Below are 26,205 nucleotides of genomic sequence, written 5' to 3' on the forward strand. Positions count from 1 at the left end.
CTGGGTACCTTTTTAACATTTGATTGCTTATCTTAGGATATATCTACGCTTTCAATCAGATGAGAATGTGATGATCGCATTTCTGATCCATTCTCTTCAAAGCACATTTTCGGAGTCTGTTTGCCCAATGTTTTCCTAATCTTAGAGTTGCCTGGCAGGGATCGCTACTAATCGATTAGGCAGTCTTTTGAATTCTGCTTCTGTCTCTGTCTATCTATTCTTCTTTCATTTATTTCTCCTTAAAAGACTCGTATGCAATCGCATCGGTACAAGCGGCGTTTATGCAAGTAAGGCTCGAGTTTATTAGCGTCCTGACTTTATCCTATCGTCCTACAGTTGGCAGGTGGTCGCGGACGAAGTTTTAGCACCACTGCGGCGCCGCGGGAACCCTCCCCACCCGCGGGCTCCACCCCCGCGCCCGCCCCAAGACGCACAGCCGCAGCCACTGCGGCGGTAAAGAGGAAAAAGTCTGTGCCTGCGAGAAGCGACAAGTATGTTAAGCTCCTAAATTTGATCGTGTTTTTTTTGCAGGGCTATTTAAGACATCGAGGATAATTATGGAGGATAAATAACTTTCGTTTCAATTTCCTCAGTACTTAATGATGAGGACAAGTACTTTTTAAATTCCTTAGTACTTAATGATAATCAATAAAGTAAAAATAAATAAATATATTATTTTTTTCTTTATTGATCAAATAAGTTTTTAATATATATTTATATAAACCAAACACAATTTCATCCTTAGAAATTAAACAGTTTATGTAAGAATATATATGATTTGATTTTTGGACGATATTTAAAACATCGAGAAACTGGAACCACAAACTGAACCGGATTATTGCTGAAAAACATCACAGGCGAGGCCTAACTTGTTTGAAGTTATAATTATATAAAACTAAAATTAGTATTTTTTTATCTTTAGTAGTTGAGATCGTGGTTTATGTTTAGTTTAGAACACAGCCGGGGTACTTGATCAAGAGCGCATTGATAAAGTAGTAACCTGAAACTAAACTACTAAAATAGCAGAACAAATCGTATATACCGTTTTAAAACAATTTTAGATGAAAATCTAACATATTAGTTATCGGGGTAAGAGGTTATAGCTTAGTTATAAAGACTTCATTTGACTTTCACCTGTAACTAAATAAATATAACTTTTATCCTTAGTGCGCAGGGTTCTGGCTAGTTCCAACGGCCTTCTGAGGGTACTCGCTGGCAGGACTGATTGTCAGTACCTGTGCCATTGCTGCATGGTACACATGCTTTCCAATCGGGCATGCTCGAAGGGTTTTATATAAAAAATTTCCTTAGGCTAAGTTTACTAACAGTTAACTTTGAATTTTACTAACCATTTATGATCCAAGTCGGTCGAAATAAATGAATTTTATTTTTATTTTTATTTATTTATCTATAATAATAAAACATTTATCGACGCAGGGAATCATACAACGGTACAGCGGAAGAATTCTTCATCGACATGATGATACAAAGGCACGCGCGTCTGCTTCTATCAACCGCGCGACTGGTTGCTTTGGGTAGACTGGCTGCATCGCTAGATTTACACCTGGTGGCGTGGCTGGCGGGGGAGAGAGAGCGCGCCGCTCGTGTGGACAGTGCGGTGCTGTGTCTGAAGAGGTTGCACGAAGACTTCAACTGGCCATACCCCGCACTACCCGAAGAGGAGCAAGTGCAGAGGAAGAGTAGCGTTGTTCCCGGTAAGTTTTGACCTTAGGTTACAAACTTACTGGTACTAAGATAACTGATCATGTTCATCACGCGAAAATATTCCAGTTGTGGGAATCGAAACCACGGCCTTGACTCAGAACACTGCCAACGGCGCTAATCGGAGGTCATGCCATCAACTCACTTCTATGTACATCGGCTTCAAAAGTGCCACCTACGTGCCATTTGCTATTTGAATAAAGAAATATTTCACTTTGACCATAGTACAATACACTGGCAACACGGAATCGGATAGTCAGTGCGGGGACAGCGGCTACGTTTCGCTGTCGCTCCGTGCCGTCTTACCGCTGGCGGCGGGTGCACCATTCTCTCCCGCGCCCCTAAGGTAAAGTTCTACAAACTTAGAGATCTTTTGATTCAAACATTCTGCAGGTTTCGCTCGACCACCGCATTTATATTTTCTCCATTCTTCCCGGCCTGGTCTGGTGGGAGGCTTTGGCCGTGGCTACTGTTACTACCTATCTGCCGTCGAAGACTTCCCGTCGAGGAATTTAGCGTTTCGGTGCGCGTAGAAATCTATTAGGAGTCATCATCAACAACAGCCATTGTGCGTCCACTGCTGGACATAGGCCTCTTTCAAGCAGCGCCAACTTTTCCTATTTTGGGCTTTCGGCTTCCAGTCGATGCCTGCCACTTTTCGGAGGTCGTCGCTCCATCAAGTTGGGGGGCATCCGACACTCCGTTTACTGACACGTTTACGTGGAGTATATAAGATTAATATAACTGCCATACCTGTGAGAGGTTAGCCCTCTATCATATTGGACTACATAACCACCAGATGAGATTAGTAACCAATAGTGAAATAAAAAACAACATACAGAGATGTGTTAAAAGAAAAATTAATTCATAATTACGTACCTAAAGTTAATGGATGGCTTTGACGTGTTCCTCGCGTGCCCTGCGAAGTGTCAGCTCAGTTAAAAGCGATGGTATTCACTTACTATGTTGAGGTGGACCGTCTGCTTGGTCCGTCAATTATTATTGCTATAATAAAACGGGTTGGTAATCGCAGTAAAATATGGTAGTAGTGGCACAGAGGAGGCTGCTGCCCGCTCTTCGTTATATTCCCTCAGTCGCCTCGTAAGACACCCACTGTACATAGTATATACAAGCTAACAAAAAATTTGACCCAGAAAAACCAATGCAGGAAGAAAAGGATATACCAACACAATTTTTTATTTTTATTTAAGTTATACTTCTTTTTGCGCGCGTTATGGAAAAAGTATGAGAGTAAATTTTTACGATGTGCGCGCACATCGTCACAAAAAACCGACACCCTGAAGTTAGCTATAAGGTTTGACAGTGTACACTTTCAACTGTCACAGTCTGTGGACTCATTCCCTCATAATTGATTCAATTGTGAAACTTGTATGTGTGTAATTCAATTGTGAGCGAAACTTGTTAGTCCGATAATTAGGCTTTTAGTATTCCAAATTTATTATGTCCATTTCTTTAATTATGTAGGAATATTTTTTTTGTGATATTTAGATAAACTTTTTTTAACTAGATACCTTTGTTCTATTGTTAGTGTCGTTTTTTCTACAAACTTAGAATAAGGCAAAAGATAAAATTTTTGATTAGATTTTTATCTTGTTACGAAGTATAACTTCTAACGCGTGTACATAGTACACACGCGTTTTTTTTTGTATCATAATTGTTTTGCTATTTTCTTGGCCCGTTAATAATTAACTAGCTGACCCGTGTAACGTCGTTGCACCAAATCGGCTATTACCGGAAAAAGTGACATTTTCTAAAAATGAATCGATTTATCGCCCCCGAAACCCCCTGTATACTAAATTTCATGAAAATCGTTGGAGCCGATTCCGAGATTATATATATACAAGAATTGCTCGTTTAAAGATATGAGATTAATAAATAAAAATCCTTTAAAAAGTCTTAAGTTCCCCATGGATGTTATTTTGGTCATCACTTTGCCATTGTGCGTTAACATATATTTATTTTCTCACAGTTCGGTTGGTGAAGCGAGTGTGGCGGAAGGCGGTGGTGTCGCATGGGGTGGAGCTTTGACTGACGGCGAAAGTGCGGCGGATGTTGGTGAAGAAAGACGTTACGCCGCTCTCATGGAACGCTTACATCACCACCAGGCGGAGAGGGGAGACCACACTGCGCATGTTCAGCTTAGGTAATTCTATATTTGGACTGCATAAGAGAGCTGTTAAAGAGCCTCACGTGCACATTATAAAAAAAAAAAAAGTATTATATCCTTAAATCTACGTTTCTAGTTCGGTTAGTCGCTTTCGGGAGATCATGTTCGATACCTCCAACACGAACCTCTTACGCAATAGAAAAATAAACTAAATTTGAACGGTGAAAGAAATCGTCGTAAGAAAACTTGCATGCCGAATGTTCACAAAGGCGACTAACGCGCACTTCGTTACGTCCCACAGTTAACGCTGGTGAAGTTGCAGGAATAACTAGTATATATATATATATAGTAGTATTTTGACGCAGTTTGCTGCGACCCTGCTATCTGAGCCCAAGGCCGTGGATTCCCACTTCTGGAAAATGTTTGTGTGATGAGCATGAATGTTTTTCAGTGTCTGGGTGTTTATATGTATATTCTAAGTATTTATGTATAAAATTCATAAAAATATTCATAAGGCATCTTAGTACCCATAACACAAGCTACGCTTACTTTGGGGCTAGATGGCGATTTGTAATTGTCGTTGTATATTTATTTTATTTTTATTTATATCACAAGCCAACATAGCTCTTACTAACCCTAACACTATGTACTTGTCTTTGTTTTTTTTTGTACTTTATCTTTGTGTTTTGTTACAATAAAGTTAGAACTATCTGTATATCTATAGCTCACTATTCATTTATTGCTTCAGATACTATCTACAGCTGATGACGGAAGCCAGCTGCGTGGAGTGGGCGTTGGTAGTGGCGGTGGCGCTGCGGGACGCGTTGGCCGTGTTGCGTTGCGCCAACGCCGCCCGCGGGCCCGACGTCAGCCTGCAAGCCGCACGGCGATTGCGCACCGCACTAATCGACTTGCACGCGTGGACAGACGTCGAATGGTATTTATTAATTAATAATATATAATTTTTATCCGCTAACACATCCTAAACGGATTTATATGCGGTACTGAACAGTAAAAAATGACATTTATTAAGTATTTTATTTTATTTCACTCTCGTTGGAAAACCAACAGTTGTAATTACAAAAAGTTTGTAAATTGCCCTTAACAACTAATAACTGGTTTCAGTGGCGTGCAGTGGGTTTCTTACCAGGGTATGCAAACAGCAGGAAAATTGCATAAAACAGCAAAAATTTTAGGGTAGGCAGCGCTATTGTGCATTTATGAAGTGCACGCCAATGACGCTGCCACTTTAAATTCGTGTCAATATCTCAAGTCAATTGTATTAAATTAATCTTCTATTCAATGTTTACTTCCAGCCTCGGTTACAAGCCATTCATGATGGCGATCAGCAACCAAATCCCGTGCCTGACGTCCATAATAACCACCAGAGAGCGGCGCGTGTCTATGGCACTGAACCGGGCCCGGACACCCAGCACCACCTCGCTGACGGAAACCAAGCAAACCCCTCAGGAACCGAGACTCCCACCGCCGCAAAAGGCTCAAGAAGTATCAAAGCAGTCGGTAAGAAAGGACTCTCCTATAACTATGCCCGAAGTTCAGGCAGAAGTTTCCACCGTAAGACCTTCCCTACCGCACCGGGAGGAAGTCGCGTCTAACTGTGCCATAATGTAGACTTTTTTGTAATGTGTATGATGAATAACCACTGACCTCTATTAATAATTGTCTTTATTTGACTGACGTTATTCCGGCGCTGTAAGTATGAAGCTGTAATATGAGTGTCCAAGGAATTAAAAGGGAAAGGTCCAAAATTGTATGAAGCGTTGATCTGGTGGTTTAAACTAGTTTACTTAGGTTAATGTTTAACCAATCCTGATTGTCCAAATCCACCGTATCAATTCCTATCGTTGTATATCCAAGTCTAATGCAGTGCTAAAATATTTATTCAACAAATACAAAACACTGATAATAATGGCTAAAAATTCTGTCAACTGTCACGAGGTCATTTTTTATTAATATTTTAAAATAAAGAAATAAACCCAAACATTGGTCACATTATAAGAACGGTGATAAAAAATTAATTAACAATGTCTATTCCGACAAACAAAATCAAAACATGTAATAATCTATTACCTTCTGAATAAAAGAATATTTGCATAAACACATGTCATTACAACATTAAAAAAGTTATTTACGAGTAAGTGGTATAAAGGAAAGAAATTACAGGTATCCAGGTTAGCAGGCAATTATTTTTTAATATAAGCATATCTAAAAACTGAATCCGTATATAAAAATTACTTGCTGATTTTCTTTATTTAATGACTGAAATGTATAATACTTGTATTCTATAATAAAAACACGATAAGAAATTTAATCACCAATAATGTACGCGCTAAAAAAATAACAATTACTCGCGTCACTTGTTTACACTTCATTACATTTGACAGTAAAATTAAACGCACCTGCAATGGAATGACGCCACCTTGCATCGGTATTGAAAAACTTGGAATTATATTTTCATTAAAACATTTTTAGCACGTTATTCAAGCTATCTTATTTTATTTAATTTAAAATTACTGCTAGTTTAAGCTATTTACGCTTCACAGTACAGAGACCTTACCGAAAACGGACCGTCTTCTTTGAATGACTAAAATCACTAAAATATTTATTCTACATGGGAGGTCTTGAAGCAACAACGACGATAATTATGTAAAGGGTCAAAAAAAATTGCGATAAACCTAGCCCTATTATAATACATTAATATGGATTTGTATGCGTATTACTTATGGAATTATATTATTGTAATTTATTAAAAAAAAAATAATAATCAATTATTCTTTTTATGATTTGTAGTATACCTGGTGAAGGTTTTTCTTAGTAAAAATAATAAAATAATTTTCATTTACGTTTGTCAGTATATCTAGTCTTCTTTACAATTGTATTTAGTTCAATTTATATATTGCATGACTATTTATATGATTTATTATGAAATAAAATAATTATTTATTCACTAACTCTAGCAATCCTCATAATTAAGCAAAGCAAACTAAAACTAGTGGTAAATATTAAATGTTAATATTATAGTGTAAAATGTATACTAACAATTTCAATAATTTTAATAACATCTTATTTGTAGATAAGAGTTTGTAGATTTTAAATAGATAAATAAATACGTTTGTCTTCCCGGTTGATATTAAAATATCAATAATAAAATAACGTTTGGAGTTTTGAAGTGATCTAGTATAGAATTCTGGGTTAGATTTAGATTATAATGGTACCATTTCTGTTGTACAAAAGTCCCGAACTAAACTGAATAGCCTAAAAGTGATACCTTATTTATTTAATAAAGGAAGATTGGAAACACGAAGTTAGTAAGTGGACTTAATTCCGGAAACTACAAATCCTTGCCCCACTAATCTTCGCTCAACTGAGCTTTGCCCTATTTATCCTTGCTCCACTTTTTATTTCCGCACTTCTTCACCCTTGCTCCCCTAATCTTTGTCACTGCTGCCAATTCTATTGTGCAATTTCTAAACTGACAAGTCTTAAAATAATGCTATCCCTTTCATAGTAGAGAAGTGTAGCGCCAGATTTAGTTTAGTTTTAAGGTTTGTGTACACATGCTGACGTTATTTTAAAAAGTGCCAACTTTTCTTCGTATATAGTTACGAATTATCATCATTGAATTGCTACATAATAACAACTAGGATCATTATTCTAGACACTCTATGGACTGTCTTAATCTAAACATGCCTTAAAAATTATGTTACTAATTCGAGCTACTACTTTACGGCAATATTTCTTAATATTTGTAACGAATAAGAATAGAAAATGTCTCGAAAATTAAGTTTACACTAAGGTAATTGCAGAGTTTAGTCAAATAAATTATACGTTTTCTCTAATTGTTTGAAACTATAGACCAAAGCGCGAGGCTAATGACGTGCTGCCATGTTTAAAAATAAAATTTGATTCGAGCTGATGTGTTTGCGCCTTTAATAAACTAATTAGAACTAATTCTTAATATAATTGTGTTACGACCGAATACTGAAATGTCACTTAGTACTTGAGGGCATCTTAAAAATCGTTCGATTAATACGACGGTTTTTTGTAGAAATAGAATTTTTTATAAAAACGTGCCAATTAAAATTTAAGGTGCCCTTAATTTTATCAAGTTCAGTATTCTAGGTCAAACCTATGTAATTCTATGAATAGTACCGTAATTAACTTTACGCTTAAGTGGAGTAGAATATCAGTGACATTTAACGTCCATATTTTTATTAAACTAGTTCGTAAACTAAAAGCGAAATGATTTCATTCAGTTTATTCACAGTACAATGTAACGTATTTTAATATGTTTGCCTTCTATAATTTTTAAAATAGTGAATAATGTTAATTGTTTGTAGCAATGAATTCGTTCGTTGAATATAATTTAAAAGAAAGAGACCGATTTTGCGGTAGAATTGATGCTTTAATTGAGCCTGTAAAGTCGGCTTTCTTGAATTTATCAGGTCATAGTTAATATAAACATTATTTCGACTTCATAAACCGCGCAGTCGAAGAATTATAGGACAGAAAATTGAACTTTCGTCGCCAACCACCCTTCTGCCCTGGTGATGGCCGTGAGGTTCATAGGACGCCATTTTCTACTTTAGCAGGTACCCTTTTATGTACCCTTATTTCTAAATTAATTTTACACCCTCATAGCAGTGCTAGTATTTTAAACCATTTGTGCTGCTCAATAGTGTATCTCATCGAAACAAACTGTCCCTGCCATCTAGGTGCCAAGTTTAAAAAGCTTGAGTGCAAGTAGATAGAGTAAAAACTCTTTACTGGAGTCTGTGCTAATCTGTCAAATTTACAGCAAATTAGTGTTGTTTCACATTAATATGTTGCGAGTGAATATTTTTGTACGCGTCTTATACTGTCACACAATAAAAAAACAGGCAAACCTCTTACTACCTATCTGCGACACCTGAACCCATATAGGTTGAAGCGCCCTCTTACTCATGAGACGCCCTAAAAACATCCTTTACTCTCTTAAAACCCCTACGGTCGCTCTTAAAACCCCTACGGTATTCAGTAACTATAAACAATCTAAAACAACAACTAGCTTCCTCAGTGTGTGAGAGAGTTAAATGCGGTGCATAACGTCACACGCCGTTTGTCTTCTCCCACTAGACTATTTGTTTGTGTCCATGCATTATAAAATTTACGTTAACTTCACTGAGCTAGTTTTGTGCATGCAAAAGACGTTGTTTAGTTTATAAATTAAATAAATAAGTAAATCCTCCAATTTTGTTAGTAGTTTTTAAGTCGTCAAGGTCATCTTTATGAAATAAAATAACCGGTAATTTTATTTTAACTGGCTCTGAATACTAACATTTTCATATTTTTTTATGATTTTTTGTATTGTATAGCGACCTAACGAAATTGTGTTTATTACATTTCAATATGATTTAGTACAAAAAATACATTTTAATTAATATTGATGATTATTGTGACCATAATATTATAGCGATATTAATTATTATTAGTTATTAAATGAATATTTATATTAACGTGTTAATTTTAAGTTGTCTATTAGAAATTTATTAAAACTAGTTTTTATCATTAAGAAGAAAAAAATCATAGGTTAGTAACTAATATTTTTAACTATTTCATTATAAACTTAATAATAGATATTTTATTCATATTGAAATTTAATAATTTTTCTATAGTTGAATGTTATTTGGAATGGTATTCCACTTAAAACTTCTACCGGAGATCTGAAAAATAATTAATTTCCATGAAATAAAAGGCAAGTTATAGATTAATGATATATTGGAAAGGTGGTGAATGGAAAACACCTATAAAAGTATAAACGATGTTCGATGTGTAAAAATGATAGTAAATACAGTAATTCGATGTCCACTCCCGTCTACCGAGAACCGGTCCACTTTTCCTAAATATCCTAAAACTATCGGCAGCTTCTAGAACTTTTCAGTATCTCTCATTTGCTCATTTTATCTACTTATTTATTACTATTACTGTAAGCTGCCTCGTTTATTTAGATTCTAGTGATAGCCATTATAAACCAACAAGTGCTAAAAACAGGTTCTCAAGTATCAGTCAATCTATACTTATGAGTTAAGACTCAAATAGAGCACATGTTCTAAGTTCAATATCGGTTTACTAACATGAAACTTACATAGTACAGATTTCTTCACATTCCAGTTATTTATTCAGGTTATTGTAATGCAATAATTTAAAAAAAAAATGTATAAATTAAGTTAGGTTTATTAATTCATAGGAGCGTCAATTAAAGTTGTGAATACTGTTTATTTAAATACATACTTCAAATCGTAATAAGGGTCAGGTGCTAATAAAATATTATGACGAATGCAAAATCCATTAATTATTCAACACTACGTTGAATGTTCTCAGAGCTCGAAAACCGGATAGTTTATTACTTTTTTTAAAAAATTAAAAGGTAAAATGTACACACAAAATTCTCCAATTTGGAGAACAATAGTGGCGGTTGAAATGTCACTCCAAAATCAATTTATTAAAACGAATGCAAAATTTAGATTTTGAATTTCGATGTACATATTCATTATTCATCGTATGACGTCTTTTAATAATCTTTTCATTATTTAGTAGTCCGAAATAACTTGTAAAAATTTTCAAAAACGAAGGATTCATGCATAAAAAAGAGCTTTTGTGTTATTTATTTGTACCTGTTTTTAAATAATTGTTTTTTCACATCTTTAACACTATTAAGTATCTGAAATAATTTACGTTAACATTATAAGACAGGTAACAAATATTGATATATCTGCAGTAATCGAAATTTTACCCTTTCGCCTTGAGAAAATTTTGTTATAAAACAACCATAATAAATTGTATAAAATTTAATCATAAATTAAAATAGTCAATTGATGTTAATAAATAAATGAACTTTTGTATTCACATTTTATGTTTTTCTTTTATTCCTCATTTACGAAGAAACACGATATTAACATTTAAATCAATGGAAGAAACCATGTAAGTGCATAGGCTGTGTAAGTGTGTGCATAGGCTAGGGTTTCTTAACAAAACAGAGGTCTAAGTTGCAATTCCTAATTTGAGTTAACGTTGGTGAGGATACTTATTTGTATCAATCTGCTGAGCCGCAATGCGAGCTGATTTAGTAATGCTTTATACTGGATCCAGATGTAGTCACCACCATAGAAGTGGCCCTAGCCAAGAAATATTGAGAGTAATGTCACGTCATCACGAGGCGATCAAACGAACAGACGAAGAAAATAACCCACTACCTCTACAGAAGTTTACTATATATGTGCTGGAATTGCTATGTTAACGATGTATACGTGTAGCGTTATATTACTATTTGTAACTTAGCGATTTACAAATAAATGTAACGTTATTTACTGAATAACTAAGAATCGTTATTTACACTTTATACTGGCCACTATGTAAACGGTCTCTACAGGCAATATACACCCAATAAGTAATTACAATATAAACCCAATCTCAAAGAGGTTTTGATTTTTTTGTCGAAGATAGTTATTAGCGCAGGTAGTGAGGGCAAATGAGTTCAGCAAATCAGGATTTAAGCATTTTTTTTCAAATCATGGAGAAATGATAAACAGACTCTCACAATGTATGATTAGTTGTAACTTGTACCTAATCATTCTAATATTAACGCTGTACCAAGTATACTCTTCTGTTATAACGTTTTGATAAATAACGTTACTGTGAATAACGTTATGCAGCCAAAAGACTAGTATCCAAGTGTTGTCACAAGTGACCAGCTGTCATAATAATTAAAAAAATAATCAAATAGACTTTTAAACAGAACTGTCAAGACGTTTTACTTTGTTGAGAGAATGTAGAAACATTGATTTTACACGTTTTAGTGTTGTTTTTCTGAGATTATTTACTTTGTTTATGAAGATTTAAGCCAAAAGCCGTGTAACTGTCACAGGATGGCAGGTACGGCGGATAATGTATCGATCTCCGAGCTGAAGGCGGAGATCGAGAGGTTGAGCCGTGAGCTCGACCAGGCGAGCAGCGAGAAGATCCAGTCGGCACAGCTGGGTCTAGTGCTCCTGGAGGAAAAGAGCTCGCTGCAGCTGCGATGCGATGAGCTTGAGAGCCTGTATGAAAACACGAAGCATGAGTTGGACATCACGCAGGAGGTTAGATGGCCTACATACCGTAATATTTTCACTTTTTCATGCCTTAATGGGTACATTAACGTGCAAACGGTAACTTAAAATTAAATTTTTAGCATCTTGTATTCATGCAATGAGCTACTTTCCAAAAAAAATAGTAATGACCATTTGTTTTATGATTCCAAATTAGGTATATTTGTATCTGATTTGATTATTATTGATATGAAAATAGTAGTTTTATGTGGATAATATGACCATATTTATAAGTTACAGTTAAATTATATTATACTTTTACTAACAGTGGTTTAACATAAATTATGTTGCATTTGAAAACAAGAAGTTTTAAAGATTAATTGTATTAAATCTAATAAGACTTAGCATATAAACTGAGTTCTTTTAAGTAATGGTGCCCAAATAATATATTTAGACATTTAAATTTGGCCCTTACCTATTAGCACTGAGTATTTAATTCATCAGTACTAGTTATTAACATGGAAATAATGTAGAAAAACATAACTGTGGTTTAGTGGTTTGCAGCCATGATCCCTAGACAATATTGCTAACAGATAAAAATCACTCATCAGAGGAGTAGCATGGGGTGTGAGGCTAAGGCACAGTTGCCCTTGTCATAACCAAAGTCAGTGGTTTTTTTTTTAGGTTATAATCCTCCTTGGTTATAGAATAAATAATCGTTTAACAATTGAGGACACTCCTCGTGTTATGAAGGTGCAGCTGTAGAACAGCAGCTTGTTTAAGTGTCCATGATATTTTTTGCTTTTAAGCTTTGTTGCAAATAGATTAGAGTGCCTATATTGCAAGATGTTGGTCTAATTTTGAACCAGATCCTCCTTCACCTAGCTCATTTTTAAGTTTGTTTATTTGTTTTAATCCTGTATTGCACACATTAAATATACAAAATTATTTTAACATATCTTTATCATTCTTTACCCTTTGGCCAGGAGACAAACACAGCTTACAATTCCCACGCTAAGTATTCTACTTTTCCTATTGACAACCTATTATTGTCAACCACTCTTGGTGATCTATTTAAAAAAAAGAGTTTCATGAATGTAATGTTGTTACAGGCGTTGATGAAACTTGACTCAACACAAAAAGTAACTACCCAGAGCGGTATAGACCAGGAAAATGCTCTCCTCAATGAGTCGGCTGCTATGGAGAGCTCCCTTACACTACAGATTATTGAACTTGAAGGAGAAACTAAACAGGTAATTTAGTCATAGTCAAATAAATGATTTCTAATAATATTTATTGTAACAAAGTGTAATTGTTGCTTAGTTTTTCGATCATGCAGTAGTAGAGCGGTGGACTGTTGTGATTTTTTGTGTAAAAATCCTACTAATATTATAAATGTGAAAGTTTCTATGAATGGATGGATGGATGGATGGATGTTATTTACTCTTTCACGTAAACCCTACTGAACCAATTTGAATGAATTTTGGAATCGAGATAGAATATACCCTGGATTAGCACATAGAGTGCTTTTTATGCCTCGTATGGTTCCCACAGGATTCATGAAAAACCAAAAATCAACCTGCGGGCAACATCTGGTAGTGCAATAATTCAAAGGAGAATGCACAATTTCTGTGTGATATATCTTAAGTGTATTTCAGGAGCATTTACATCGCACTTCTTCTTGGGGCAGCATTGTAAAGTGAAATTGGAATTTGTGTTTAATAGAAAACCTCAATTCCGTTATTACCTTGTTTCTTCACATACTCATATGGTTAAAAGAATTTTGTTTACATTTGGTATTAAGCCAAATATATACCATTACTAGGTTCTGAATTATTTTTAATACCGATAAATCCATAAGTAGAAAGATAGTTGCTGGTTCATACCTTTTCTACAAATACATTTTAGGCATACAGTATATGCTGGAGAAGCTGGCAGTACTGCTAGTAATGATTATTTAAAGTGATTACAAAACCAGCAGTGTGCGTACAAAAACTTTTACTAGATTAAACGTTCCGGTAAGATGTTGCATGGTAACCATCTGGGGTATGGACATAGTATATCTTCCAAACAGGTTAGCCATGCCGCAGGATAATGGGAAAATTTATTTTTATGGTAACAAAAATGAAAACAAACATGGAAAAGAATGTCACAAAGACAAATTACATCTGAGGAAATTTATCTTTGTGCCCATCTACCAAAAGCCATTGAAATTATTTAGTCTTTTCACTTTTAAACCTAGAAATTTCAACCTCTCTTAAGTTTGTTCCCAAAATAAGGAGGTTAAGTTAGAACTTACAACAATAACATTAGGTCCAACATTAGGTTAGATATTAGCATGTTTAAGCAAACACTTAGTTTTATTATAAGTATATAGATCTCAGAATTATCTCTGAAATATTTTGATACAAATAAACATTGTAGTTTTGGTAGTGAAAAGACTAACCTATGCATATCAAGTTATAATATAATGGGTAATTAAGTGGCGAGGTTAGACAAAAAATTATAATTATTGTTTAATTTCCAAACCATTAAATAATTTAGCAGTTAGTTAAATCACCACCGTAAAAATCACTACTGGTATATTAATTTTGAGTAAAATTGTGACTTCATTAGACTCAAGACTCTAGAACAAATATGTAAATTAAACTTAAACGTTTGATCTTAGTACTAATACTTTCTGCTCTTCTTTTAACAATTTTTCTTGGGTGAAAAGAAAATAAGACAGAAGTAGAACCATAGCAAAATTTATTTCTGTCGTTAAAAATTTAATTTGTATAATATAACATAAGTTCATAAACTGTACAAAACAAATTATTGTGTTAAAATAATCGAGCTAAATCAATCTCAACCTAAAATCCATTATTTCCTGTTCCAATATTATGTAAGGCAGACTTTTTTAATTTGATTTAAATCTACTTGTATTTTGGCTTAACTGCTTATTTTCATTTCATTACATTATTTTAACTATCGATATTTAAATTTATATATTTTTCGGTTCTGATTATGGTTGTAATTTCTTTTTTAATTTCTTTTTACTTCTTATTTCATATTAAATTGTTGTCAGTCGCACGCCAAACTAATGGTAATACACGGTTACAATAAAAAAAGCTAAATTGTCTAAAAAAAGCTAAATATGACTATCTGCGTGTACCTATTTATGCAATAAATCTTATTATTATTATTATTATTCCATTGGGAACTTAGGTATAAAGTATATAAAAATTAAAAACTTTCCTATACATTATTGCTAATTCGTGTTAAAATGCTATCCATCGACTATTTTTAAAGTTTTGCGTAACCTTACAAGCCGAATTCTATAGGCATGAAAAAGTATGAAAAATACGAGCTAAGAAGTTTTCATACAAAGTACCTACTTGCTATAAAAGAAAAAACATTAAATAACCATACAAGGCGACGCTTCGTAGTAACAATCGATAAGTGACAATGAAAACGAAGTATAAAAATAGCAACGAACGACCATGCCCTTTTAATACTTTCACACCGATCATACGAACACCAAACTTTTTATCTTTACGTACCTACATCTACCCTTAATAAGCGAACGCGGTTTGAAGTTGAAATATATCCTGCCCTGGCTTTACACGGGCTGCTTAATTAAATTGCATTCCCTGTTTAAAGTCTCTGCTGTTTTAAGTAGCATGGTGCATTTTATATTAGTCCGTCGTTGACGGCTTGATAGCACAATCATATAGAAGGCATTATTCATTTTTGGATTCTTTCAAAATTAACCAAATTTAATCAGAGTAAAGTATTAAATATCTATTAATCAAACTAAAAAAATCACGTAAACCTTACGTGCACCATTTTCGCGTTCATAAAACTAAGAATACGAAAAACTCGAGTAGCCTACGTCAGCTGTATCAAAAATTATTGTTAACGTTTCTCGGTCCGCATAGAATTTATTATAAGTCAACTTGACCCTTACATACTTTAATTCTACGACCCACCGCGACCATCGCCCGGCCTTGCTCCAATCCTAAGGTTAACAGTGATGTTAAGTAGCCAAGTACATATTAACTACTGGATAGTATTATTTATTGCCGCATTTTTACATAAATCCTAGTAGCCGTATCTCATAAGGGCACTATCTATTATTCTATTAATATTTATTTATTTACTTTTTTAAATTCTCAACAATGAAAATTCAAACTAATTACAAAAAAAAAACTTCTTAAAATTTATAAATAAAATCCACTCCCTTACGGGGCTTTGAGTACCCTAGCAACCGGCAGCCAGCTCCAGAGTGAGGAACCTTCTCACGCCGTTTTAAGGACTATTGCCTTCTGTATCCGACCCTTAATTCAACAACCCAAGCGAAAGCTTAAGTGCTATTTATCTATATTTATGCCGCTAGACAGCATTGCAACAATGCTGCCTATCACAGGATTACACCGGCAAACCACGCCCTTCAGACTGGACATGAGGCTTAACATCTACGCCTCAAATGGATGGACCCAGGGCATGATGCAGGATGTGCTCCTTGCATGCCCTGTGAAGTGAAGCTTTTGTTTCGTTTGGCCCGTCGATTATTACTTTAAAAAATAAAGTATGTATTTTTGAGAGAAGCTATACCAATCACACATATAAAACAGTTCAGTGTTACATTATAGCTACTAAGTATGATGTCGTGTATATAGCAACATGTACCATCCTACTCATAGCCAAACTAGCTGTAGCAAAGCGTATATCTGAGGACACACTAAGCGTGGAGTAGCATGGGGTGTGAGGCTAAGGCAGAGATCAACAGAGTTTCCCTTGTCGTAACCAAAGTCAGTGTAATTTTTATTTTTGTTTATTATCTACAATCATCCATGGTTGTATAATAATAGCTCAACTATTGAGGGCACTCATCGTGTTATGAGGGTGCAGCTGTAGAGTAACATGCCTGTTTCACTTACACCTACGCCTCAAATTGATGGACCCAGGGTGGGCGGCATGTTGCAGGACGTGCTCCTTGCATGCCCTGTAAAGTCAAGCTTTGTTTTGGTGGTCCGTAGATTATTTCCTTAAAAAAAAAGTATATTATTAAGAAAGTATTATTAGTATTTTTGAGAGAAGCTATTTCGAACAGACAAACATACAGTGTGTCATTATAGCTACTAAGTATGCAGTTGTGGCCCTCGTTATCTTATTACCGGGCACTTACTGGCCTGTAACCCCTGACACATCTGACGAAATATGCCTACGTCTAATCAAACGAGAGCAATTGGCGTGAATCATCACTGAAACCCGCATCAGTGTAAACGGGACGTTCTTTTCGTGCACACTGAGAAACTGTTAATCGGGAATTTAGTAATTTAAATAAAAAATAGGTCATCCCATACTATCATATAATATTTTGTACGATTAATCATCAGTGAAGTTTGAACGAACGTATGCAATCCTAAGTCGCGAATGGCGTAAGCGCCGCCGTTAATCCATAGCCCTGATCCAGAAATATACTTTTATTTGGTCGGCCTTGATTCATGTTCCCAGAGTTCACTTAATAGTGTGAAGATTTTAAAATGCACTCGATCAAGTCTACGTATAGTGGATGTGCTCCCTGAGTCATGCGGGACGCATTGTTGCGAAGTTACAGTGAATAGTGCACAGTGGAATGTTGCGGTCATTCATTGAAAATGAGTGAAGGTGAAGAGGTATTGTGTATGTGTTATAAATGTATTTTGTGTCACTACCGCTTAGACCACCACCACTAAAACTAATCTTTTGATTGCTATCCGTGCATTTTGTTGTTATTGACAAATTTTTAAGGTAGTACATAATACTCGTTATATAAAATGAAAAAAATCGGGTAGGGTTGCCACATCTTTTAGGAAACATGAAACTTTTGATACTGAAAATGCGATAACACACGTCGCCAAATGTGGTTCCGGCGTGTCAACAACACCAAAGCATGCATAAAAGTGATTGACTGACGTATAAAACTTTCAGTTTGTTTAAGGAATCCTCTGAATTTAACATTAGTTGCGCCAAAATTTAGCAATACCGTAAATAAAAACATCTGAATTTAAAATTTCAACCATGTTTAAATCGAATTTTAAAGAAAAAATGTGGCAAAACCTGTGAATGATGTGGACCGTATTACGTTTGGAAACCCGAATTACCGACATTAGTAGACGTGGGAACTGGCAGCAAGAGCTACTATTAGTGCATCATGTTCGGTGCTAGATATTCATTTAGATATCTGTTACAGCGCTCTCCCTCTCACTCTCTCTCTCGCGCTCTCTCTCTGGCTCTAGCTTTCCCTCTCTCTGTCAGTCTCTCTCTCTCTCTCTGTCTCTGTCTAACTCTCTCTCTCTAAAGCTGAAACATTGTAGATCGAATGTGTCAGCCGAGCGACTTAACACTTCTGGTTATCTTATCAAGTCGCGATTAACGTGACGTCATTTGCTGAATTTAATGTCGTCAAATATTGGAAGTTTGGGGAGGCTCTTTAGCGAAAAGACCGTCTGTTTGAACCTACATCTAGTTGAGTTCAGACCCTACTAAATTCTATCTGCTATCTGGATTAGATAGATCATTCCTTACGACCGTAAGATTTCGATCATTGCTGTCGCTGAAATTGTACGACGATCGACCCCGTGTATCGTGATACCGCAGCTCGCGCTCTTGTCAATCTTTGTCTCATATTTCATGTAGCTTGTGGTGTTTACATAGATAATGGAACATTGTTGATACACCTATTTTGTTGTGCTGGACACTAGCCAAAGAAACGAACATTGATTCGAACCCCATTTATAGGTTTGAGATCGTTAATTTTATATTATATATTCCCTTGTCAACAAAAGTTTCGAAGTAAATCTTTGTCTACTACTTTATTGTTTTGTGGAATTCATCATGGAAGCATTGGGCATTCATCCCCTTATCCCCTTAAATATTTTTTCTTTTCCACAATGAACGTTGTCAAAATAAATAAATAAATAAAATAAATATACTACGACAATACACACCTCGCCATCAAGCCCCAAAGTAAGCGTAGCTTGTGTTATGGGTACTACGATGACTGATGAATATTTTTATGAATAATATACATAAAATACTTATAATATATAGATAAACACCCAGACACTGAAAAACATTCATGTTCATCAAACAAACATTTTCCAGTCGTGGGAATCGAACCCACGGCCTTTGACTCAGAAAGCAGGGTCGCTGCAAACTGCGCCAATGGGCCGTCTAAAAATGGTAGGTACCCGTAAGTATGAGTAAAAGCCAATTTAAGACCGCTATTTCAATAATGCGTGCAACAAAAATATTTCATTTCCTTAGTTTCCGAATAAAAAATAAAATTATAAATTTAAAAGATCTGAGACTCGTCACATTTGTACTCAATTTTTTTTTTATTTTACTACAACTTAGCCCGCGACTGAAATATCTCTCTCACTGGTAAGTGGTGGCTCTGTCTAAGATGATAAAGGGCTAACCTGTCAGAAAGTATGGCACATACCCGTAATCGGTTACTATCGCACCGGTCTACAAAAACCGCACATTATGCGTACGGATACGCGTGGTTAAGATATGGCGTTATTTTGTGGGGAAGTAGTACAAATGTGCATACCTATTTATATTACAAAAATTATGCATACTAATAATAAATAGTTAATATAAATAAAAGAGACTCATGCCAACCTTATTTAAAAAAATAAAATAAACGTCCTTGGCATTACGGAATAGTTAAATTAGGATTGGAACTCCCTAAACAGGCTCCGTTTTCCCATACTTGATTATTCCATCAATCATTGTCTGAAGGAGATCGCTTAAAGCGTAAAAACCGCTTTTGCACATCTTTTTTTTTGTTTTTTCTTGTTTCACCCTTTTGACTTTGTAATTTATGCGATAAAGTTTTCATCCAAATATCTATCTAAACGGGCATGGGATTTTCTCTCGAAATCTGTCCAATAAACATAAATTTTCCTCATTAAATATTTTTTTCTTGATTATTTACATATTGAACTTACAAATATACACTAGCTGACCCGTGCGATTTCGTCTGCACCATTCATCGGTTATTACCGAGAAAAAAAAGACATTTTCTAAAAATGAATCCAAGCTAGATCGATTTATCGCCCCCGAAACCCCCTGTATACTAAATTTCATAAAAATCGTTAGAGCCGATTCCGAGATTCCCAATATATACAAGAATTGCTCGTTTAAAGATAAGATATACTAACATTTTCCATCATTGCCAGTACATAACACAAGAAAGTCGGTTTCGTTTTTTTAGAATCATATTATCATACAGTAAACTTTTATAGTATTATTTTAAAAAAACATTACAGACGAATAGGTATATTACCTACTCATTACGACACCTTCAATTACCTCATTTGAAACTTAAATTTCTATGAAGCACTTACTTTCTTTTAATTAACTACTAGCTGTTGCCCGCGACTTCGTCTGCGTTTGATTTTGTTTTTAAAGCATTCAGTATCGCTAAGCCTTAAATTAGTATGGTAGTATTATATATATATAACATGTGACTGTCAATTAATTATAGAAAAATAATTTTCAATAAAATAAAATTGCGACTATAATTAAAAATCTAAACTATCCTATCTCTTAAGTTGGAACAGACTGCTCACGGTGTGCCAATATAATTTAAAATCGGTTAAGTAGTTTAGGAGTCCATCGCGGACAAACATCGTGACAAGAGATTTATATATATTAAGATATTCGTGTTATGCAAATGGATTTCATCTCGCGTTACATGAAACCAGATTATGCAGGGGCACGCCGCCATTGTTCATTAATTTTGAACAGCTTAACGTACATTCGGAGCGAACGTCTAGGGAAAGGTCCGACACATTTTGGACGACTCATTAAAACTTTGCTCATCGTGCACCTTGCTACGTTTTAATTAAATTTCCCTGAACATGACTTTCTAATGGCATGCCAGTTCTACACGTTGTGATTCAAGGCATCACCTCCCATGGGTGCTTTGGGAACGACATCGGCCCTGAATATTGGCCTTATCAGAAGCTTAATTTGCTATTCTCGGCGAAAAAAAATCCTTTTCGCGGTTTATAAAAAATTAATAACCTCCTTCATAATATCATCATGGAATTCTGCAAAGTAACGCTTGCTTTTAGGCAATATTTGAAGGGGTACTTTTCGTGTACTGCTCAAAAGAGTGTAATGATTTGATACTCATGCGAATGTACAACGCTCCTAATTCAAAATCAATACGAACGTCTTTTGATTGGTCCATAACATGAACGATATACAGTAGCGTGCAGAGGGTTTTTGACCAGGGTATGCATAAAGAAGGAAGCTGCCATAAAATGGAAAAATCCTGCGTATTTATGAGGTATACAAAAATTTTAGGGTAGGCAGAGCTTTTGTGCATGTATGAAGTGCACGCCACTGACGATATATCGAATATGGTGAATCCCCGAAGGTGGACTAACTAGTGCAGCTTTTATAGTTATAAGGAAGTAGAAGTGAAAACACATCGCCTATAACCAGAGCAACAGTTCGCAGGGCATGCAAGGAACTCTTCTTGGAAAGTAAAGTAGTACTCCTCCGTTGGAGCAAAAAGCTCTAATAATAAAAATTCATGCATTCCAAAATGGGTTCTAAACCGAGCAAGGAAAACGCGATCTACATTGCAGTGATGCGGTGTTTTACTGGCATCGAAGAAAGACGATTTTCTTAATTTCGAAAGGAACACAACAAAAATTATTATCAAAGTAAAAGTAATTACTCTAGTCCAAGAATTTGGCGGAATTATTAATTAACTCTAACGATCTATTAACACAATGTAATGTGCGAGGTTTCTTAAAATCCAGGCCGTTTCGGTTAGTATCGCGAGCATTATTTTCTGCGGCTGACTCACTTAGTGCATATTCTAGCACAAGTCTAAGATCCATCTAAGAGATAAAAGAAAAATTTAGCCAAGCGTGCTGGTAGTTCAACAAACTCAGGCATCACCTTAACAAGATTTGTATAGATAAAAGCATAGATAAGGGAGATATAATATCATTTACCACCTTCCAAATTTTAAATTCTGATGAACAGTTTGAATAAAATATTTGGGTTCCGGAGCCGCATTTGTGTCTATTGAATAAACAATGACGGCATCCATTTGAATAATTCTTGCCTTTATACCCGGTCTCATTTTTATTGTTGACACTGGCTCGAATTCAATCATCTGATGTCAAGTATTGATGCTATCTCAGATAAAATAGTTTGTAACTCGAGAGAGTCCGTTTTTGGCTCCTAGTATCGCCTCATATCGCCTTAAAAACTTTGAGTACTTTTTGATGCCGGCGACTTCGTTTGCGTGGAAATAGTTATGTTATTCTCTGACATCTGAAATATTTTCAATATTATAGTATTAATATCTGTTCCCCGCGGATGGTCCCCATGTTTACTAAAGGTCCTAATGAAATTTTATTATTGCCGATATAAAATATAGCCTAATTACGTTATTTGCTGAAAAAGTAACTTTATAAAAGTACGACTTTTGTAGGACTTCTATCTTTTCTAAGTAATGTGCGTTTTAAGCAATTATATAGTAACTAGCCGCAACGGTGAAGAAAAACATTGTGAGGTAACGTGCATGCCTGAGAGCTCTCTAATGTTCTTAAAGGTGTATGGAGTCCACCAATACGCACTGGGCCAGCGTGGTGGACAACGGATTTAACCAAATAACATTGTGGGGGTTGACCCGTGCCCTGTAGTAGGCCGGTAATAGGCAAATGTGATGTTGAATTCTGAACATATCCATTAAATATTGCACGCCTCATAAGCGAAGCGTTGAGGTGGGCATTACTGTCAGTTTACGCATACCGAGTGATTCTCCAACTTAAAATGTCACTTTTTTTTATAAGTGAATATAAATAGACAAATGTTGAGACAAAACACTATATTTAATGCTCATGATATTTTTAAATCTGTTTTTATTATTTAAACTAATTAAAAAATTGTTTAAAAACGTTCTGTCTTGAACGTCCGTGTTTTTACATGTGCGGATCCCGTATCTTGTGGTCACGATAACGAGCGAAATGTTTCACTTATCGAGTTGTTTTTTTTATGGGCTTCAGTATTTTGAGGAATAGAAGCCTATTACTTTTCACGGTATAATTAGATGTAGTTTAATTATTATTTACAAATAATCTCAATTTTATTTTAATGAATGAGATTATGAGGCGTGCACTTTTGAATTTTCCAACTATTAATATATTATAGTTGTAGAGCTGTTTTTGACAGTGCAGTTTTCATCCGGGGTAGTAATACCGCCATGCTTATGTCTGCCGTATAACAGCTTTGCTTTGTTCCGGTATTAATTAAGGGCGTGGATGCCGGTGTAATAATAGGCACATAGGTTTTTAACACTTACGATCCATGGTTACAGGCGGCACTTTGTAGGAATTCTCCTTGCAAAATGCGAGTTGCAAAGTGTTGCTCCATTTATACTTTACTAGCTGCGCCTCGCGTTGCTACCCGCAGTGTATTAGTTTGTACACGTAATTACAAATGAATGATTTATTTAATTAGCCTATGTAACTCTCCATCCTTTGAAATGCCAAAAATCATTCGATTGGTTTGTTTGTTAGGACGTAAGTGAAGGACGAATTTTCGTGCAAAAAATGCTAATGTACCTGTAAAACAATAGGAACTTGATGTTTCTCCAACATTTAAAGTAGCATATGTTACCCTCCGTACTTTCAATTAATTCTATGCCAAAAAAATCAAGTCAATTTTATAAATTTAAAATGCACATAAACTAGACTGATGTAAAAGGTATATCCTAATTTCGGCGCTTACGCCGCGATTGCCCGAGAGTCGCAGGTTCAAATCCTGTCGGTTCCGAAAATTTAAACTTATAAAATCGATAATTCCTCCAAGTGTAGGTAAAAACACTAATAAAAATTATAAAAATATAAAAAAAATCAAGTCAATGTGCTGCTTAGTTTAGGCGTGAAGGAAAGTCAAACAATCAAAAACACTAACGCATTTATAACTATTTTTGTTACTTGGGAATACATGGGAAATCCTCATGGATACCATGGATACACAGCCAGTGGCGTGCACAGGGTTTTTGACTAGGGTATACATAAAGCAGGTAAATGGCATAAAATGGAAATTTTCCCCCCTAATATGATTATATATAAGTTAATTTGGGTATGCAGTGCTTTTGAGCATGTATGCACGCCACTGTATACACCACGGGGAGGTGCAGTGGTTATGCCGGACTCTTACCGACTAAAATCCCACGGTGTTCCAACTCGTCGCCTGCCTTAAGTTAGCTTGATTTATTTTAATTTTCTTTTTATAGTATGAGAATCTAGATAATCAAATCAAATCATATCAAAAACAGTTTATTGTACACCAGATAGAAAGCAATAAAAAAAACACAATTGAAATAAAGAAGGAAAAGGTATAATAGGGAGAATATTACTTTATTAAACATTTTTTGCATACATATAATACCTAAGAATTTTGGTCCCGACCCGGGATTCGAACATTGATCCTGGTGGTAGTCGAACAACAACTGGGCTAATGATCCAGTTTGGTTTTCGTTTCTCGTCAAAAAGTCCTTGAAATAGTTTTTTTTATTTTGCGAAGAAAATGCAGTTCTTACCGAACAGCAACCTTAGTACAACATTTGCACGCTCGCTATCGAGAAGTCGCTTTCGTGTATCAAACGCGATATCGTTTTAGTTAAATGGACCTAACATCCCTTGATTTGAAGTCGAAAATCCTGTACTTTTGATTTGTGTTTAACAAATGTTCTGTCAATAGCCCGAGCTAAAGAATTGTAGGCAAATTTGAGATTTAAGCTAAAGAACATAAGATCCATTTTACTGCGATGTTCAAGTATTCCAAATTCGAAAACGACTCTTCGATTGCGAGCTAGCAAATTTTATACTAAGGCTTCAGAAATCTTATCGATTCAACATAGGAGAGTGAGTCAGGCGAACGAAGATAACAATGCTTGCCGAGCACTATTCCGACTTTTTATACGTCTTAGGTTGTATCGCTTTACGAATCTGGGTTTTTGTAGAGTAACAATTGCACTCGTTGAATCTTTACAGTACGCTGCTATGCGAGTTACTTTTTTTCGTCCAATTTAGGAACTGTTTTATTGTATTCGTTAGTGGATGTGGAAATGGAAAAAATGTACAGTATAATAGGATCGGATTTTATTTTTATGCATTAACAACGTCTTATCGAAATCTATATTATATCTACTAGCAGACCCGGCCACGCGTTGCTGTGGTTTTCCTAGGAACTAAACAAAAGAATCGCAATAAAATAATGCAATTATAAATTGAGATATAAACAGCTATCCTATCTCTTAAGAACACAACACATATAAAAAAAAAGTTTAAATCGGTTTAGTAGTTTCGGAGTTCATCCCGGACAAATGTCGTGTTACTGGATTTCATAAAATAGAAGAAAGATATGATCTGTTACAAATATACGTCAATCAATACGTCACGCAGCAACTAAGCAATCAACTTCTCTGGCGCAGTGGTGAGCGCCGTGGGCTTTAAAACGGAGTTCCCGGGTTCGATTCCCGGCAAGGGTATGGGAATTGGTAATTTCTGTATTTTCTCTAATGTGGTATATTAGGAGGCTTCGGCCATTGCTAGCTAACATCGTAACGACAAAGAAGAGCTAACAGGTAAGCATATCCCTGACAGGTAAGCCCGCTATCATCTTCTGCAGCATCAATAACCACCAGGTGAGATTGCTAGCAGTGGCTAACTGTGTCCTGGAAATGGAAATTTTCAAAGAGGTTCCGTAACCTTTCGCATATTCTCTATGTATATGCTCTTTCAAATCCTTTCGTTGGTGAATTTGTGATGTGGGTTGATCTCACTTGGTGGCAAGTGGTAGTGCTGTTTGAGATGGTAGCGGACTAACCTGTTAGGTATGTGTATTAAACCCATATAGCCATTAAAAAATCCATAATTAGTAAATCGCTTTTTGGGGAATCGTTGTAGTAAGGGTGGTAACCACATACCTTGAGAATAACAGAGAACATTCAGAAAATAAAAATTTCCAAATCGACTCTGCCGGGAATCGAACCCGGTACCTCCGCTTATGAGAACACAGCGCTCTGTGCAACATGGAGATCGGCAAAAACATTTATAATATATGTGCGAGAAATTCTGCCGCGGAATAAAATTTAATACCGCCACATGCCTCGCCCATTCGTAATTTTTAGATTGGAAATATTTTGACCCAATTTCCGAAACAGCTCCGCTCGCAACACCGAGCCTACAACTCGAC

General features: G+C 35.5%; 2 protein-coding genes across 3 annotated transcripts in view; both read left to right on the plus strand.

The window, feature by feature from the left end:
• The window catches only part of LOC120633053 (guanine nucleotide exchange factor subunit Rich), a 49,541-nt gene extending 40,224 nt beyond the window's left edge, over positions 1-9,317 (plus strand). Inside the window, exons 21-26 of the mRNA XM_039903135.1 lie at positions 337-491; positions 1,438-1,715; positions 1,948-2,068; positions 3,713-3,886; positions 4,599-4,787; positions 5,167-9,317. Coding sequence (XP_039759069.1) covers positions 337-491; positions 1,438-1,715; positions 1,948-2,068; positions 3,713-3,886; positions 4,599-4,787; positions 5,167-5,482 — 1,233 coding nt within the window. The 3' untranslated portion in view covers positions 5,483-9,317. The remainder of the gene's footprint in view (positions 1-336; positions 492-1,437; positions 1,716-1,947; positions 2,069-3,712; positions 3,887-4,598; positions 4,788-5,166) is intronic.
• A 2,336-nt stretch (positions 9,318-11,653) lies between these two features.
• Positions 11,654-26,205, plus strand: part of LOC120633055 (protein bicaudal D) — a 32,109-nt gene continuing 17,557 nt past the window's right edge. Inside the window, exons 1-2 of one of the 2 annotated variants that reach the window (XM_039903138.1) lie at positions 11,654-11,988; positions 13,050-13,190. In XM_039903138.1, coding sequence (XP_039759072.1) covers positions 11,776-11,988; positions 13,050-13,190 — 354 coding nt within the window. In that variant the 5' untranslated portion in view covers positions 11,654-11,775. Of the gene's footprint in view, positions 11,989-13,049; positions 13,191-17,217; positions 17,598-26,205 lie in introns of those variants that run through there. The other variant, XM_039903139.1, reaches the window with a different exon arrangement.

Source organism: Pararge aegeria, chromosome 21 (genome assembly GCF_905163445.1).
Source record: "Pararge aegeria chromosome 21, ilParAegt1.1, whole genome shotgun sequence".
NCBI lineage: Eukaryota > Metazoa > Arthropoda > Insecta > Lepidoptera > Nymphalidae > Pararge > Pararge aegeria.